The 19,540-nt window shown below is 39.5% G+C and overlaps 1 protein-coding gene across 8 annotated transcripts in view; it reads left to right on the top strand.

Moving 5' to 3' along the window:
• Positions 1 to 19,540, top strand: part of MAP2 (microtubule associated protein 2) — a 1,383,589-nt gene that overhangs the window by 615,951 nt on the left and 748,098 nt on the right. For all 8 annotated transcript variants that reach the window (XM_044060515.1, XM_044060520.1, XM_044060517.1 and 5 more), the window contains exon 4: positions 17,090 to 17,203. In XM_044060515.1, coding sequence (XP_043916450.1) covers positions 17,090 to 17,203 — 114 coding nt within the window. The remainder of the gene's footprint in view (positions 1 to 17,089; positions 17,204 to 19,540) is intronic.

Genomic DNA, 19,540 nt, shown 5'->3' with positions numbered 1-19,540 from the left:
CAATTTTTGTACACTAATTTTGGAAATAGAGGAAAATTTTAAACTCAGTGGGAGAGACATTTTTATTAATGGTCATTTTAATTATTGTAGCTCCAATGTGGTTTACATGGCTAAGTGCCAAAAATGTCCTATATTTTATATAGCTAAAACAAGTAGACTTTTTAAGAATAGAATTGGTGAGCACTTAATGGACATCAAAAAAGGTAGAATTACAAATGCCTTGTATAGATACATTAAGGAGTTTAGTGACCATTATTTTAAGTTTTTATGCGGTGGTGGTGCTGCGGTAGCGTTGTCACCTCACAGCAAGACGTTGTGCCATTCGATTCTCAGCTAGAGCGTCTTCTGTGTGGAAACATGCATGAATGGGTGTACCTTCGTTGAAGGTTGTGTGTCAGGGCTGGCAAACTCGGCACGTAAAAAATCTACTGCCAATCATTAGCGGACCAGAGTTTCGCTGTGGCGACCCCTAACCGGGAAAAGCCGAAAGACACAACCAAAGTGGTACAACAATTAAAGATCCACAAGGGAAATTCGTGGACATGCACCTGGATATATGTGAACTGAGATGCCCATTATGTTTGAATGAAACTGAATATCCAGGTATTAATGAGGCTATCACTATATCCTGTATTTTAAAGTTAAAAAGTATATTAGGATAGGTTGTGTACAGTGAGACATGAGTTTTGTTTCATATTTGTTTCATATTTCTTTTTATGCTTTTTAGATAAGTAATTATTTAATTGAGTAATGAACTTGTAATTGTGCAATTGTACGTTTTTTAATTGGTTTGATTGGATGTGTATTTAAGGGCTGGGTTATTTTATGTAAAGTGTTCTGAGGAAGTCCCTGCATTGAGGGAAGAAAGTGTTAACCTTGTTAATAAAGTGTGGATTATTCCTTTGGTCTTCCAGCTGTGGACCTTTGTGCTGTGCTGCCTTGTTCTGAGTTTGTTCTTTGTGAAAATTTCACTCTTGTCTACAAGAAAGGCAAACTTATTTGTCTTGCTGATACATTATCCAGATCGCCCAGTAACACCACTGAATAGCATGACAATGAGAACCTTGATTTCTGAAGTCATGGAAGTGAGAAATTTTTCTTCCACGTGGCTTGATGGGCTAAGAGATCACACAGCCACAGATCCAGTTTTACAGAGGCGCAACCACTTTATCAATCAAGGTTGGCCATCAAAACAATCTAGTGTACCTCAAGAAGTGCAACCTTATTTTCCATACAGAGATGGGATTTTGTTTGACAAAGGTATCATTATGAAAGGTCCAGAAGTAATTGTTCCAAAGTCCTTGCAACAAGAGTACATTACTATCTTTCATCATTGTCACCCAGGAACCGACTGTACCAAAAGAAGGGCGAGAGGACTAGTATTTTGGCCTTCTATGTCACGAGACATTGAGAGAGTACTCCTATCTCATTCTGTGTATAATAGTACAAAGCCACATCAACAGAGAAAACCACTTCAGCTAAACCAGATTCCTGAACTACCTTGGTTGACAGTAGCCACCAACATCTTCAAGTGGATGGTCAACATTATTTGGTGTTAGTAGACTCTTATTCCAATTGGTTCAAGATTGACCTACTTCCCAGTCTAGCATCCAGTACTGTCATTAGTAAGATGAAGTATCATTTTGCAGTCCGTGGTAGTCCACACAAAGTTATTTCTGACAATGGCATACAGTTTACAAGCCAACAGTTCAAATAATTTGCTGAAGAGTGGGACTTACTTATGTTATGAGTAGCCCTGAGTATCCACAGTCAAATGCAGTTCAGAGTGCAAAACGGTTACTAGAAAAGTCAAAACAAGACTATAGTGATGTTTTCTTGAATCTCTTGAATCTCAGAAATATTCCTCATGATAAACATCTTGGTTCACCTTCCCAGAGACTTCTGTCAGGACAAACCAGAATCACATTACCAATCAGTAGTCAATTGTTGGTTCCATGTGTTAAGAACAACAGGTCAGTGAAAACCAATCTGTTGAAGAAGTGTTTAACCCAGAAGTCCTACTATGATAAAACCAGCAAACCACTCAATCCATTATGAGAAGGAGAAGTGTGCAAACATCCAAAGGTTATGATCAGATTGGAGTCATGAAGAGTATTTGCCCAGAACTGAGATCATACATTGTGGAATCACAAGGAGTACAGTTTAGGCAGAGTCGGAAACATTTGAGACCTGTGTCCGAGCCTATATCACAGCACATGGCCTGTGAGAGACTCTTTATCTCAGAGTGAGTTGTTTGGTTTTCCAATTCCAGAGCAAGTTCCAGAAAATATTCCTGTCCCTGTGAAGAATCCAGAAGTTCCTGATATGAGTTCTTCACCGAAGACTGTACATGTTGCTAAATTCAGTCCAGATGGTTGTGTTATGACATTCAAAACATTGAGCCCAGAAACACAAAGTTTCACATAAGCCAGACTTCACAATACCGACATCTGACTGTCTGACAGTCCAAACTGAGTGGAACAGGAAATCCAGTCATGTGCATGCTGTAGTGCAATCTCGGAGTTGGTATCTTTAAGTAGCAGGGGGTTTGGGGGGGTGCAGGGGGGGGGATACCCCCCTGCAAAAATGTTAACATTTAAGTTATGTAGTTAAGTTTGTTTATTGTCCGTGTTTATTATGAATATTCATGTTGTGCTATAGAGACTGTCATGAATATTTAGTGTTAAGTTTTAAGGGTATAGATTTATTGGTTGGTGGGCGGGGTCTGGGTGAGGGCAAGTAGGTAAACTGTATTGGAATGTTTATGTTTCCTCTTAGTATGGTGTTCCTGTCTGCTGTTCTTGATTCTTGTGGGGGGGGGGTGAGTCGGAATTAAGTGTTGTCAGTGTTACGGTGTCTGGTTTTTGAGATTTTCGTGTTCAACGCTGAGTTTTGAATGTCGGTCTACTGAGTTTTCAGTTATCTGAAATAGACCCATATATATATATATATATATATATATATATATGTGTGTGTGTGTGTGTGTGTGTATGGCTAGATATAGAGATGTAGCTGTCTGTCTATATCTGTATCTTTATCTCTATATAACTGTAATCACCCTACCTGAATCTTGTCCTCACTCTGTTTCTCCTCTTCTTTATTTCTCTCTCCTTCTTAACCCTTTTCCTCCCTTTACTCCTTGTTTTCTTTTTCTAACTTAACTGATCCTTCAATCTAACATTCACCTTACTTTCTTCTTACTACTTCTCCTCTCATTTCTTGACTTCTGTTTTACTGTATTTTACCTATTACTAATATCTTCACCTCTTATTTGACTACTATTATTATTAATTAGCCAATATACTGAGTCTTACTTTTTATTACTCTGCTTGTCTGCGCCACCTTTATGCTTATCTATTTAACCACATGTTGCATTTTTTACATAAGTCTCTCTTGTCTTTATTGTTAAGTATTTCTTTTTTGTTAATCTTATTGTATTACATAGTTATTGTAACTTGCATTTTTTAAATATAATTGTAATGTGGAGCTTTTCTCCCTGGGCCTCCGCTGAGAAAGGACTTTGTCCCAGTTGGACTATCCCAGTTTACAAATGTCAAATAAATAAATAAATATAGTTTTTAACTGACTATTGGCAGATGTGTTGCAGTTGCTTAAAGGTATTTATAACTTCTGTTATGTCACCTCTACCGTTACAATGCAGCACAGTAGAAACTAAATACAACTTTCTGTTCTTAAATTTGTTCTGAACAATTCTGAATTGTTTTTAATTGTTCTGAAGAAGTTCACCTATGAGGGTGTACGAAAGCACTCAGCAGTGTTTTTATGGTGGTTGTATTTTGGACATTCATCTATTAAAGGATTTTTAATAATCATCAGTAGCCTTCGGAAGGTATTTGTTTGGTTTCAAGGTTAGTGTCATGTAGTAAACTTTGAGGCATCATCATTTTAAGATCATTGTTATTTTAGAAGCCAGAAGTCAAGTGGGATGTTCCTTAGTGAAATGTCACTATAAAATACTTAGTTTATTTCATAGGCTTACTATTGTTGCAGAAACTTCAGCTCTTCGCATCGCTTCATATTGTGATGGCGCATAATAATTTTCTGCACTATATTTTTTAATCTGTATTGTAGAGAAAAAATTTCTGTACGCTATAGAAAAAATATATTTCTTTCTTTGAAATATCAGGATATTTTTTTTGACTTGCTAAATTTGGAAGTTCTGCGAAAATAAGGACAGCTGGTAACCACAGCTTCCTGCTTGCTGGAGTAGCTGAGTGGCTGACTTGCTGGCTTGGCTTGCTGACTGTACAAAAACAGAAAAGGCAAATCTCAATCTTATATTAGCGGCCGTAGAAGTGCTAATAGAAAATGCTCTACATCTGCGACCTTTGTAGGGCTCTTCCTGGCTCAGTCCATGCCCCCTTCACGAGTTGCAGCCAATTGCTGCACAATTTACAACACCCAGACCTAACAAGGAAACGCTCTGCCTGCAGGTCTGGGTTGGTAACGTAACCGAATTGCCATGGAAAAAACTGAAGTATTTGTAGCTTTTCCATGGTGATTTGGCACAATTGAAAAGTGGGACTTTTAGATTCCCACTGCTTTACAGAGTGGGCAACGGAATGAGGTAGCTCAACCATTGAGTGTCCTGCTGACAGCAGAATGGGTGCCAACTCTAGATAATTTGATCCTTCCAATAAAACAATGTGGCTTAGGATTTACTGATTTGAAGGGATATTTTAGAGCTATGCAGGTAGGGCTCATATATGGCTAGCTAGCTATATAAGTTATAAATATATATATATATAAATAACAAGCAGAAGGTTATAATTTAAAATGGAAGGGGATTATGAAAAAAGCAGGGGGAAGTTCAAGAAATAAGAGGAGATAGTTTGATTTTGGATGCAGATCTTTAAGGAGAACAATCATACGGAATATTATTTTCATAAAGTGGAAAAAAGTATTCTAAGAACTAAGCTAACACAGAATTGGAGAAAGGAGATTTTTCCAGTAGAGATGACTGCAAGTGGTAGTAAGGCAGCAGGGACACAGGTGGAATCCCAGGGGTACATTTCTGTTCCCCACCCAGTTATCCAGGTTGCGCTTAAAAAAGGTTAATGAGGTACTCTGCTTGACGTGGAGAGGGAGTCTGTTCCACAGAAGGGGGAGTAAAAAGAAATGCTTCAAAAACAAAATGGCTCCAAAATCACGATTTAAATGAAAAAATAATTTACATTTTTATTACATTTTACCATTCACATGTATACATGAAGATATGAATAAATAACTGTGAAAATAGTAAGTTTACTTCCCAAACTATTCAAAATAATGCTTTAAATCAACAAAAATAACAGCCATGATTTATTCTTGATTATCATAGTATGAGGCAATGTCATAAAAATCATTAAAATGGACCTAGTACAGAAAGTCTGTAAACAATTCCCCAGTCACCATAAAGCATTTAAAAAGGATTATAAACTCTTGAAAAACTAGTATATCATTTAATATACATAGTGTAATTCTATATTGTGAAAATAAAATAAAGCACTGCAAAGCTGAACATTTTTTTAAGAAACACACACACAAGCAAGCTATACAATACAAGTACTGATAGAAAACACAGAGGAATGAATAAAATAGCCCAAAAGGTTTCTTATCTGAGCTCAGAATATCACAGATGCCAGAAGGGGATAGTCTTACAGACCCTTCTCTTCTAGTGGCACTAGAAAAAAACAAGGGTTGTTGTCTGTGACTGTGAAAGGAGTATCTTGCTCTTGCAGCTGATTGGTTCTTCACAGCGACAGACAAGCATGGGGAAGAGTCTGAAGCTGCCAGAGTGAGGGTAGTAGGGCAGTACTACCCATATGCCAGTAAAGGTATTAGCTTGTTGCACACTGTGTGTTTCCGATGCTGTCTGTTTTATGGGTGTGCAGCATGACCATAAGGGCTGATCAAAGACTGCTGTGAATACTAGGCGTAGATTGCCCCTCAGCAGTCTGTAGAAGATTGAGTGCAAAGATAAGGCTTTGAGACCGTCCATGTGGGACATGTTTTCTTCACCATGAATTCTGTTTGTGAGGAACCGCTGAGGATGCTCCAGTTGTTGCATATACCTGGTTAGGTACATACAAGGGGGCATTGTACTCAATGATTGGGCTGATGAGAGCTGAATACAATGAAATAATGACATCTTAGGATCTAAATACCATGCTCTTCCTTACACATTAGTCAATGTGATCTGGGGAGCCTCATCTGTAAGGCTATGGAAAGGATCATTAAGGAATTAATAAATAAGGACATAGGCAATTTACTAACCAAGAAAATCAAGGGTCTAAATCAGAAGAACTATAATGACTGCCTCATAGCCTTGCCCCAGTCCCCAAATCCAATCCTAATCCTATCTGTTAACCCTCTCCCTTATTTCCACTTCTTCCTAATACCCATTTCTTTTGTTCTACTCCACATCATCTTCTCCAACCTACCCACTTTTACTACAACAATCTTCCCTTTCCTCCCTTTTACTTCAGTACATCTTTCTCCAACCTACCCACTTTCTGTTATAACAATCTCCTGGCACTTTATTGCCTTCTTCACTTATCAGTACTGGACTTCTGCTGTACTACCTATGAACCGAACATCTTTTGTGAATTCTACCTCTGCTGTACTGTTTTGGTACCCACTCCTGCTAACACCCCCCCCCCCAGAATACTACTGCTAACTGGCAAATCTGTCCATTGTCTACTATCCCTCAAGTATGTGTCACTTTTATAACTACCTGTTTTAACTATAATTCTATATGTCTCTTTTGCCATCATTTTTGTAAATGCATTTGTTGACAGTCTGGAGTTTTTCTCCCTGGGCCATCGCTGAAAAAGGGCTTTGACCCAGTCGGACTATACTGTTCAACAAATGTCAAATAAAATAAAATAAATGTAGAATGATTTCCCTACTACAGTAGATGCAAGATGATTGTGAAGAGGAAGACGATGCCAAAGAAGTGGAATTCTTTATGATACATATCTATTCCTTCAGCTTGTTCTGTTTATTGTTCAAAAGAGATTACGATCTCTTGAGCAGGTGTATATGCCACCTGCAGATGTGCAGTAGGTCTGGGAGGACAGGATCAGTTAGGGCTGTGTATGCGAGGCAGAGGTCACCCCTCAGCAATCTGTATTATACTGAGAACAGGGGCAAGGCTATGAGGCAGTCATTATAGTTCTTATGATTTAGACTCTTGATTTTCTTGGTTAGTAAATTGCCTATGTCCTTATTTATTATTTCCTTAATGATCCTTTCCATAGCCTTACAGATGAGGCTCACCAGACTTATTTGTGGATAATTACCTGGGTAAATTGATGCTCCACGCTTGTGCAAGATGATGGCCATTGCTGTCCTCCATTCATGTAGCATGTAGCATGCGTTGTGGCTGGTATTGAATAATCTCTGTACAGGAGCTGACAGGTCTTGTTTCAGGCTAGTGAGCTGGCAGCCTGGGACATTATTTTGCCCTATAGAAGCAGTGTTCTTTTCCTTCATAGTGCCTTTAGGACTTGTTCTTGGGAGATGTGGGGGTGGTATAGATGTGAGTATGCAATTTGGGAATTTGTTAGGGGGGGGGTGATGTTTGAGCTAAATTTATCTTCTAGTATATTGGCTATATCCTCTGGGTCTGAGTAGGTGGTATCATTTAATATTAGCTCTGTGTAGTGCTGACTATCATTCTTGAGGTTTCTAACGTAGTTAATGAAGTCTTTCTGGTTGGACTTCAGAATGGGTGAGTATTTCTACCTCATATCTGACTGTTTGATTTGCTCTGGGACTGGAGTTTTCTGCTAAATTTAGCAAGAGCAATTTTGGCATTCTGGGAGTTACATTTATTTTTATGTGCAATGCTGTAGTGCCTGCTTATGTTTGGGTCCTTCCATGGGGAGCTATTTAGGAGTTTGGCATTGTATTTACATCATAGGGTGACATATTTCTCTGTGCAGGTATTTACACATCACAAAAGAAAAACCAGTAACTACACAAAAAGCTAAAACCAATCCAATGGATGAAGGAAATAGGTGACACGTAAGCAGCTACACTCAATGTATGAAATTTATTGAGGACACAAGTTAAGTGCTTTCATCCAGCTTGTAGCAAAGACTTTTATTGTTCTGATGAAGTCTTCGAAGATGAAGTCTGATCCTGTAGTTAGAGAACTGACAGCCTGTGTTGACAATGAACTTTCCTTTAATCACCACGTATCCACTATTGTAAGCTTATATCAAAGGGATGGTGTCCAGATCCAAGTACATAATTGTTCCTCTGTACTTGGCATTCATTATGCCTATCATTAAGTATAATGCCTCTTTTGGTATGTACCTGCCCAAACATTTGTCACAGCTGGAACAACCATAACGCTTCCTCACTAAAAAATCAAGGGCCTAAATCATAAAAACTATGCAGACTGCCTCAAATCCTTGCCTCTCTTTTCAGTGTCATACAAACTGTTGAGAAGCAACCTCTGCTCTTCATAAAGAACCTCAACAGATCCCAATCTTTCAGACCTATTGCACATGCAGTACCGTGTTAGTATCAGAAACGTCTGCTCAAGGGACCTCAGTCTCTTTTGCAGGATTAACAGAACATGCTGGAAGGATAGGGATGTAACAGCCCCCCTCCACATGAAGTAGAGTACTTCTCTATGGTGACTTGGGCAAATGGATGGGTAATCATAAATTCACCTCTGGCTTACCAGCAGTGGCTCTCATGGATAGGAAAACTTGTAAGTACCCAGCATATGCTTGTGTGGTCTTTCTTTGGAGACTGATATTGCAAAATAGAAGAGCTAATAATTACCACGAGAATGCATATAAGCTGGACATGGAGGAGTTTCAGGTCATTATCCTGTCAAACAAGTCCGGAGGTGGCACTTTGATTAATGAATATGGATGATGTATATTGAAATTGTATATGTGTGTATGTATATATATATATATATATATATATATATATATATATATATATATATATATATACACATACTATATATATATATACACATACTATATATATATATATATATATATATATATATATATATATATATATATATATATATACATACATACATACACCCCTTTTAAATGACAGCAGAAGTAAAGGCAGTTATGAAATCTGTAATCTTTTGTTTGTATTGTGTCATCATTTTCAGTGATGGTAAATCATACCTGCCTCTGATACATATTCCAAGAGCTCCGTCATATCTCCCTTCATATAGACCAGGGTACATCTCAAGTTATTTACTTCCACATGTATTATACATGTGTGATGTTGGCTCCTGACAGGCAACTGACTGTGACCCTCTCCTTGCACAGTCTGGTCAATGGTGCATCAGTGTGTGTGTGTTGGTTGGTGTTGAGGTTTGCCTTATGGGATTTTTAGGTGAGACACAGTGAGTCTTAGATGCATTTTACTTGGTGAGTGCTGCCTGAGTTATGTGTTTGCAAAGTTGTTGAGGGTATTTGTTTCTTGGGCTACATTTACGAGGCCTTTGTGTTTAGGTAGGTTACTTTTAAGGGCCTGAGCATAAGTAGGTCTACATGTTTGGTCAGTATTTAGCGTGATAGGTATAGTGCGATTTTGTGTGTGTTACTGACAATCTGTTTGGTAAATGTGGTGGTCTTATGAGACAGCTTTGCCTCCAGAGTCATTATATAACTACATCTGTCACACACTTTGTCAGTACATTTAAGTTGTAGGTGTTGTCAGTAAACATGACACACTTGCTACATTGTCTCAGAATGCCCTTTTCTACCAAGATGGCTACAGAGACAGTTGAAAAGTACATGCCCGTGGTTCAGAGCCCATGAGCTGTGGTGAAAGTGGTCTTAGTGGGGTTTAGAGCAGGTTTACTTAAGTGCTATCTGTTAAAAAAAATGACAGTCTTAATCTGCACACAAAGAGCAACATGCCTCTTTCTGCACATCAGTGGCTTGTTGAGCAAATGCTAAGTACTGACTACTCAAGGAGTATTTGAGGACGTTGTTATAGGGAAAGTGGAGTTTCCAAGTTCAATCCAGGGCACAGCTACCCATCAAGTGTAATGAGAATTGCTGAGCAAACACTGTTAACTTATACAGGTATAAAAATTCAAAAAATTCAAAATAGTCCTCTGGCTTGTAGCAGAACAGCATATTCTAAGGCTTTTAAACATTCAAAAGGCTTGAAATGACCTGGTTCATCTCTACTCTCACTAGAGTGCAAACAAAAGCTTTCTTAAGTACTTTTGCCTGAATGCCTAGAAATTGTGTAGTTTTTGCTGTACTCTCACTAGTTTTAAAGCAAAGCGATTCTGACTTGAATCACAATAAATAGCAAAAATAAGTGCAGAGCTATTTCAGTAACTCAGTAATTAATGCAAAAGTACTTATTCTAGGTGTTTCTAGACTGGTACTTAGTCAAATCTGGTATAAAACAGTCTCAATCAGTAGTGGTTGCTTAGCAGTGAACAGCTTTGAGTAAATGAGCACTAGGCCCCGTAAATTCAGGCAACTTATAGCAGAGAAATACAAAAAAAAAAATCAAACAAGATCACTGGCCAACAGAAAACAGCACATTTCAAGGTGTAAACTTGTCTCTCAACTGTTCTTCCTAGCCAACTGCTCATCTGAGCCACAGTGAGAGCATATTCAGTCAAATTCAACAGGCACTGTCTGTTCAGATAGGAAGCCTATTCCAGCAATGAACTGTACACACTGGTGTTACTTTTGGAATCAATAATGAGTAACATCTGTAGACGTTTAACTTAATTATACACATCCATGGAACAAAAGAGTGATGCCCATGTTGGAATACCATCTGAGCTCTTCTTAAAGTAGTTAGTACAGTATTATAACACACGCACTCAGGTCACTCCACAACAAGTACAAGTATGAATGTCATTTACCATGTGGGTGTGAATGACCTGAGACGTACCTCCCCAGACTACATGGAGGAGCTCTCGGATTATGTGGCCCAGGCAGGTATGACCCTAGCTCTGAGTAGCATCCTACCATCGCTCAGAATGTTACTGCAGTACAAGCAGAAAATGATTGACTTCAACAATTGGCTAAGATTCTGGTGTAGTTGTAAGGGGATCCAGTATCTGTCTGCTTGGGATGACATGATTGAAAGACCTCAATGCTTTGCCAGAGATGGCCTGCATTTGTCACCCTAGGTTTCCAGATACTGGCTAAGGATCTTGCCACCCCTATAGTGCCTTTTTTAGACGGTGTTCCAAAGACCATATTACCACCATAACTGCTATAAATAAATGCAATCTGAGATTCATGCTGCTCAATGCTAGAAGTCTAAATCTCAAGATGCACTCACTCGAAGCACTCCTCAAAATGAAGAACATTAACATTTGTGCTGTAATGGAGACCTGGTTTAAAGCAGCAGAAAGCATCCCTGTGCTATCAGGGTATAATTCATTCCACACCTTTCGGCCTCAGAAAATGGACTGAAGCTCCAAAGGTGGTAGCGTCTCCATATTCATAAAGGATATTCACACCTCCAGACTAGTAGCCCAGCATAATGCATTGGAGATACTTCAGGTACAACTAACAGTGGATAAGACGGCGATTCAGGTCATAGCCTGCTATAGGTCCCTAACCATGTCCCAAGACTCTCATTCCACGTTCCTAGACACCCTGGAAACTATTAGGGTCCAACTCAACACTCACCTACTGGGTGACTTCAACTACTCCTCCATCAACTGGGAAAAATACTCATGCACCAATACACTTGCCCAACCTGGAATTCATTAATTCCAATACACTGGACCAGCTCATTCTTACCCCCACTAGAGGTAGCAACATCCTTGACCTGGTTATTACTAACATGGGCAACCATTGCTCAACACCAATAGTCAGTTCCTCCCCGGTTAGATCTGACCACAAACTAATTACCATGGAGATCCACATCTCACCCATACCACTTTGGGCTCCTAAAAACAGAGGTGGCTAACTTCACGGCACCTATGCAAATGGAAACTAAGTGCATGACCGTCGATTCATACACCAATCCACTGTACTGACACGTACATAAATGCATGGAACTAGCCATACCCAACAGAACCAAGATGCTCTTCTCCAAGAAAAAGGAAGCCAATCTGGTGGTCCCTTGTCATTAACAAACTCTACAACAGAAGGAAGAAAGTGTTGCAGAAAAAGCTGAAGTCCCAAGACTGGAAAAACTTCGTTAGCCTCAACAAAAAGTTGAGATCCCTCATCAAAACCTCTAAAGCTAGCTATGAAGGCAGAATTGCGGCAGACACTAAAAACAACCACAAAGCCTTCTACAGTTATATCAAGAATCTCTACGGCAATACCCAGATTTACTGCACAATGGTACCTCCTATACTGAGCATACAGATATTGCCAACGTACTGGCCGACAGATTCAGAGCCAACTTTACCCCTCTCCCCACCCCCCCCCAAAGGACCAATCACAATACCGGAAGAATGCCAGGCACCCAGCATTACTGCAGCACAGGTTAAAGCCGCATTGTCCAAGGCTAAGAATACAGCTTCCATAGGATCCAACAATATCCCTGGCTGTGTTCTACATGAACTACAGAGTGAACTGGCACCACACCTGTGTGCCCAGTTCAATCACAGCCTCACCTCAGGCTTTGTTCCAACAGAATGGCACACTACTACAGTCATCCCTCTTCATAAAGAGGGAGTGACTACAGACCCGGGGAATTATGGCCCCATTAGCCTGACGAGCCTGATATGCAAGGCTATGGAGCACATCATCATGGACCTAATTAACAAGGATATAAGGAATATCCAAACTCTGGATCCCAAGCAATTTGGTTTTGTGAAGGGTAGAGCATGCCTGCTCAACCTGGTTGACTTCTTTGAGTCAGTCACCAGAGCTGTGGATGAGGGCAAGGCAGTTCATACAGCATACCTTGATCTGGCCAAGGTCTTTGATACCATTCCCCACTCAAGAATTATTGATAGACTCACCAAACTAGGCATCAACCCCTATATCACTAGGTGGGTTGCAAATTGGCTCACACATAGAACCCACAGTGTGAAAGTAGCAGACACCAAGTCAGACTGCTGACCAGTCACGAATGGAGTCCCACAGGGATTGGTCCTGGGTCCCCACCTGTTTGGCATCTACTTCTCAGAGGTCCAGGCCAACACGGAGGAACTCTGGCTGACCAAGTTCACTGACGATTGCAAGCTGGGAGCCATTATTAATTCCCCAAGTGATGTAGAAATCCTACAGAAAGGCCTCACTGAGACCAACGACTAGTGTCGAAACCATGGCTTTAAGTTAATGCCAAAAAATGCGTCATCATTTCCTTTGGGAAAAACTCAGTTCCCACTAATTACCACATTGATGGTAGCCCACTGAACACTGAAGGTGTTGTAAGAGATCTGGGGACACAGGTTGACAGCAACCTCTCCTTCAACTACCACATTGCCACTGTGGTCAGAAAGTCCTTCTATGTGGCGCATCTCATTACCAAGGGTTTTGCATCCAGGAAGAAAGAGGTCATCATCTCTCTCTACTCTTCCCTCATTAGACCAGTCATTGAGTATAATGCCCCATTTGGCATGTACCTCACTAAACACCTGCAACAGCTGGAAAGGCTACAAAATTACCTCATGAAGAGGATCCTAGGCCTTAAACACATGCCCTACATGAACAGACTCAAAAAACTCCAGCTCTTCTCTGTCTCATATCATCTATTAAGAGGCAATCTCTGCTTGACTTACAAAGCCATATCTGACCAGCCCTGTTAGAAATGTTACACCTAAAGAAATCCCAATCCCTCTGCACCACATGTTCCAGGGACCTCAACCTTGTTACCACAATCAACAAAACATGCTGGAGGGACAGGTTCATAACCCAGAGACTGCCCATGCTCTGGAATAGACTTCCTATGCATGTCAAGCTGAGCACCTCACTGGCCCTTTTCAAGAAAAATATTGATGAGTGGATGGGAAATAGAAAGTTCACCCCGGGGATCACTCCAGTGGCTTTACTTGATAGAGGCACCGGAAACTAACAGCAGCATGATGCCAGGCCACTTCTACGGGCTAGGCTTGTAAAGGCTCCAGGGCCGCTGGCCTAGTACACACCTATGAGCCTATGGCTGATGTGTTTGTTGTTGAAAAGTCAAAATGTAAATTTTCTTCTATATAACCTGAGCAAGTGCTTTATTTATACTCTGCTTTAAACAGGTTTAATATTTATTTAACAAGATCACAGTAAATGTTTGCCAAGCATCTGGTTTACTTATTTCCATACTTGTTTGTTGCAGTGGAAGATGCATGTAGTGATATACTTTTATGGTGTAAACACATTAGCGTTGCAATATTCTTGCATGATGCTGTACCTTAGAATTCTGTTGCCTTCAACCATCCAGAACATAAAAGGGAGAGAAAAAACATATTCAGACTAAAATGATATTCTACATTGTATTTAGGACAGGTAGATCAAAAAATATTGTACAATAATTGTACAAGTCAGCACCACCTTAAACCATGTTTTTAAAGTTAATTCCTTAAGTTTGTACTGCTGATTATACAAAATCATTGTTATTTTGTTCTGGTGACTTTTATACAAGACAGTATTTGGGATTTCAATCTGGTTTTGTAACAAGTTACTAGCACTGTCCCATCCATTCCCACCTGTACTCAATGGCACCAATTCCAAAAGACTTGCTCTCAGTGTAAGTGACTACTTATACTGAGAACAGGTGTTTTGGAATCTGGTTCATGTAGTAAGCCTGTTTACACATGGACCTTACACCGAAGGAAATCACTTACATTGAGAGCAGGTCTATTGTAATCACAGCAGACTTAACACTGAGAGCATCTCTTTTGGAATCTGTCTCAGTGTTTTAGTTTTTTTTTTTCAGTTTATTTAGTAGGCTGTTTCACAGGCATGTGACACATTGTTGAAACAGTAGTGTCCATACCTCTCAACCTGGAAACATCAAAAATCTGGACAAGGCCCATGAAAAATAGGTACAAATCTGTATGCTGATTAACATCTAATTTGCATACATAATTATGTAACCCCACCCACTCCAATGGAATTGTGGGATACCAACTTTCGAACGCAAACTGAAGAACAGACAACCAAAACATGACACCAGAGTCCCCCTGCAGCCATTCCAATGTCCCATTACCTGGCTATTTTGCCCCATTTACCATAAACACTAATGTATGCATACTGCTTTACTTCTACAATGATTTGGATTTTATTTTTACATTTTACAGCACAACAATGCAGAAACACTAAAAGACATCATCTGGTAAACAAAGCAATACTGTCTCACAATGAAAATAGGCTTGACATTAAAACTTCTTTGCCCTTGAAACTCACATTAATTGAAACAGCATTGAAACCCACACCACATCCAAAGAAAATGCATCTGGCCAGTGGTGGATAAAGATTACCTTTGGGCTGTTTTCAAATCATTGGCCCCTTGCACACAAAACAAGAAACATACATGTGTTCTTTTCTTTATACACCTTCCTGACTTTATTAAATTATATTCCTTGTATAATACAACACATATGTTGGAGCGCATTTTAAATTTATTGTTTGAACATTTTACCAGTAATCTGTACTGTAGGCAATGAAACAAAACACATGAACCAATAATGACAAAACTGCCCATTTCAGAACTTTTCCATCATAAAAGTCTGCTTCCACACCCACACTATAAATAGAATGTCAGTAGTGTAAGCCATAGGCATCTTGCACAGCGTCTCGCACTTATTTTCAATTTCATTTTTTTTTTGGGGGGGGACAAAAGGTCAAAAACCAGGGACACATTTTAAACATTGCTTATATAATTTTGTAAAGTTGCTAGAATAAAATGTTGTGCTACCATCATGCATTTCACTGGCAGGTTTTGAACCCAGGACTCTATGCACTACAGTCAGAACAACATACCACTATGCCAAATCAGCATCTGCCTGAAAAATAGGAAGACTGAAACTTAATAGCCATCATTTAGTGAATTAATTTCTCACTTCTCAACATAGCTCTTAACCTCAACACAAAAAACATGGACAAACAACAAAGCCAATAATGGGGGAATACAAATTCAGTTCTCACTTGTCACTCACCATTATCTCTGAACTGTTAGCACAAAAACAATAATGGGGGAATACAAATTGTGTGCTCACTTCTTATCATAGCTCTAAACTCTTAGCACAAAAAAAATGTTCTTACAGCTCTCTCAACTCTTAGTACAAAATAAATCTGGACAAAGCTCAGAGCATAACTTTCAACTGTTAAAGAAAAAAAATGTTCTCACTTCTCATCATAGCTCTCAACTCACTCAGAAATGGTGGTGGCTAGGGATAGTAGGCTCTTTTTACCCTGTGCCAAAGGTACAGGGTTTGAGCCTGAATACCTCTCGCCACCAAGTGTATTATATGGGGGCATTCACACACACACACACACACACACACACACACACACACACACACACACACACACACACACACACACATACAGTTTCAGCTTCCTGGCTTGCACAAGCTCTTCTGTTCCCCCGGAAATGATGATGTGAGCTCCTTGAGCTCAATTCTGACTGGCTGGTAGCCTGACGGAGCTGACATCATTGCGCACGTGATGACGTCAGCGTGAACATTTTAAAAAAGCAAAGAAAAATCAGAAATGAAGGGGTGCCACTCGGGAATTGTGGCACCCCTTCATTTGGACCCCAAAACTCTGTAAAAACTGAGTAATTTGGAACGGTTGGGAGGTCTGGTGGTGTCACATTTTGCCAGTAATTATATGTTGTTTAGTCCCATAAGAGTTACAGTTTGTTTACCTTGCTTATCTTTTTCAGTATTCTAGTGTGAAACTTGGCACTAGATGATTGCCACTGTTGAAGTGACACCCTGTCCCCATGTGCAAAAATGGGAAAAAGGATTGTGGATGGATGGGAATGTTATTTGTTGCTATTATTCTCTACATAAGAGTGCAGGTTTGTAAACATTTAAAAAATATGTAGTCATGAATACTAAATACAAATGAAGCAGTCAGCTAGCATGGACTGTATCTTTAATAAATGTTCCTCAGTACTAAATGATTATTCATTTGTTTTATCACAGAGGAAGTATCAGCAAGGATAGTGCAAGAGGTAACAGCTGAAGCCGTTGCAGTTTTGAAAGGGGAACAAGAGAAGAAAGTTCTACAAGCTGACCTGCCTAGAAAAATTTCATTAGGTAATGCATGATAGCTGATACAGCCCTGTTTTTTACCCTTAAATAATGTGATCATGCAAAATGTTTACTGCTGTGCTTATTTGTGCTGATGTTTTACTCTTGTTTTTTGCATTATATTCATTGAGTTTAACAGAAAGTGACAGCAGTGCCGCAAAGACTATAGCATACTTTTTTGTGAAAGTATAACAATTATATAATTACATGAACTTATCACTCTTCTTTAAGACTTTCAGCTGTGAACATAGCCAGGCACATGCCGTGTACACCAAAGCATTCACTTATTAAAATAATGCATTTACTTTATAGAATGAGATATGATAGAATTTAAATCGAAAGTGGTATTTTGAATATTTATAATCTTTTGGTTACACGTTTCACATTTTTTCCAAATACTTGGGTGGTTAGAAGTTTTTTGAGTTAAGCCTATACTTTCTGGAGTTGTGGAGGGAATAGCTATACTCTGGAAATTGGTCTTCAATGCCAAGAACCCTGGCTATGCCTGTACTGTCAGCTTGGTAGAACCCATTCCTCTACAACCAACATTCAGTGGTTCCCTTGTACTTTAGATAAGGTGTATTGATCTGTAATAATTATATTATGTGAATATTCCTGGGTTATAGTTCTTGGGCTCAGTCCTAAAACATGCACTCTTCAGCTGTCACCTATGGCTCTACCACTTCTCTCCCTTCTTAATTTCCATGACCACAGTCTGTCTCCTGGCAATGTGTGTCACTGTCATACTACTAGGGTCCCATCCTTCCTCCAACATACACACATCCAGCACTTTGAGTCTTTCTTTATAGCTCAGCTTTTCTATCTCCTTCACCATTTCAATTGTTCTGTTTGTGTATTCTGTTCCAAATCCTAGCTTCTCTTCCATCTGTTGTGACTGAAACTTTACAAAGTTTCCAGAAGCAGACATGCTAAGGCTCCGCAGAGTGGGAGAATAACTGTGTGATGTCTTGAACCATCTCCTTTAACTAGCCTAGAGAATAATGTAATTTCCAGGTCCTTTTCTCCAACTTTTTCTCCCAGGGTCACCTTACCATGGTTGTCTATAATCCAGATTTTTTCATAAAAGATGCATTTCTTTCCACGTATTTGCAGTGAACTCCAGTTCTCACTTAGTAGCCTTCCGTAGACTGTGGAGGAAGATCCCACAATTTCTTTTTCAACACGTATAAGTAATACTGCTTCAGTCTTTGTGTTATCCTCAAACAGTCTGACCATGCACTGCACCCCTAGCTTAATAGCTAACATAAATAGATAATCCCAGTGTTGTCCTCCATAGTTTTCATTTGGCTGCTGTTATGCTATTTCCCTGGTGAGCTGCCCTTAACAATATACACTTTTTGCCCAACAGCAAGTAATATATCCTCCTCAGTTTTCTTGACAAAACAGCATTTAACACCACAATAGTATCAGTCATCTTAATAAAATCCTTAGCTTATTAAAATCCAGATAAACCATGTCTACTGACTTCTTTTGTCTGAGTAGTGATCTCATTGTAGATAGAAGTCAGTAAGAATGAACTGACAAGACCTCTTCTGCATGGAATCACATAACTGTGCTTTGCAAGGCCGTTATCATTTAAGAACTCTACCAGCCTCCGCAACAGAATTCTTTGCATTCCTTTTGATGGGATGGAAGTGACACTTAAGCTGAAGAATTCATTTGTCCTGTCTTAGAGCCATCCTTGTGTAGCAGCACTATATTTGCCATCTTCCAGTCCAGTGGCACCATCCATTCAACAAGAGGAGCTTTTACACTCGTGGAACATTTTATTTTAATCACGTCTGCCAGAAGTTTAAGTGCTCAGGGAGACAATCCAGCAGTCCATACAGCTTTGCAATCCAGAGTCCAGTAAGAACCATTTCCATTTCCTTCCTTATTGCAACCATATATCACACAATGTAAAGTGATCCAGTCCTGGCATCCTGCATTTCTGTTTATCAGTACATACTGTCACAAAGCTTTCTATAATTATTTTAGCTTAATTTCCACCCTCCTCAGATGCCTTGCCATCATTCTGTAGCAATTCTGTGCCTGGACTTGTCATTTTATGTTTAATATATAGGTAGTGCATGGAACGGGCTGATGATCCTCCAAAATATCCAAAAAAAAGACAAACCAGTTAAGTACTCGAATGGCATGTGACCTGACCTCAACAAATGTTAAGCACCCCCTGCTTATGTTGTTAAGGTCAGGTCTCAAACTAGGCAGTAAAATCTTGGGTACACACCTGCCATCAATTAAAGAGACTCTGATTAAACCAATGACAGTGGCAGAACAAAACATTTGTTTCTGCCTGTTGTCTATACCCTTAACATGTCCGTA

Source organism: Protopterus annectens, chromosome 2.part0 (assembly GCF_019279795.1).
Source record: "Protopterus annectens isolate FY-2018-M chromosome 2.part0, PAN1.0, whole genome shotgun sequence".
Lineage (NCBI taxonomy): Eukaryota > Metazoa > Chordata > Ceratodontiformes > Protopteridae > Protopterus > Protopterus annectens.
Note: the sequence above shows the minus strand (reverse complement) of the source record. Positions and strands in the feature narration are given on the sequence as shown.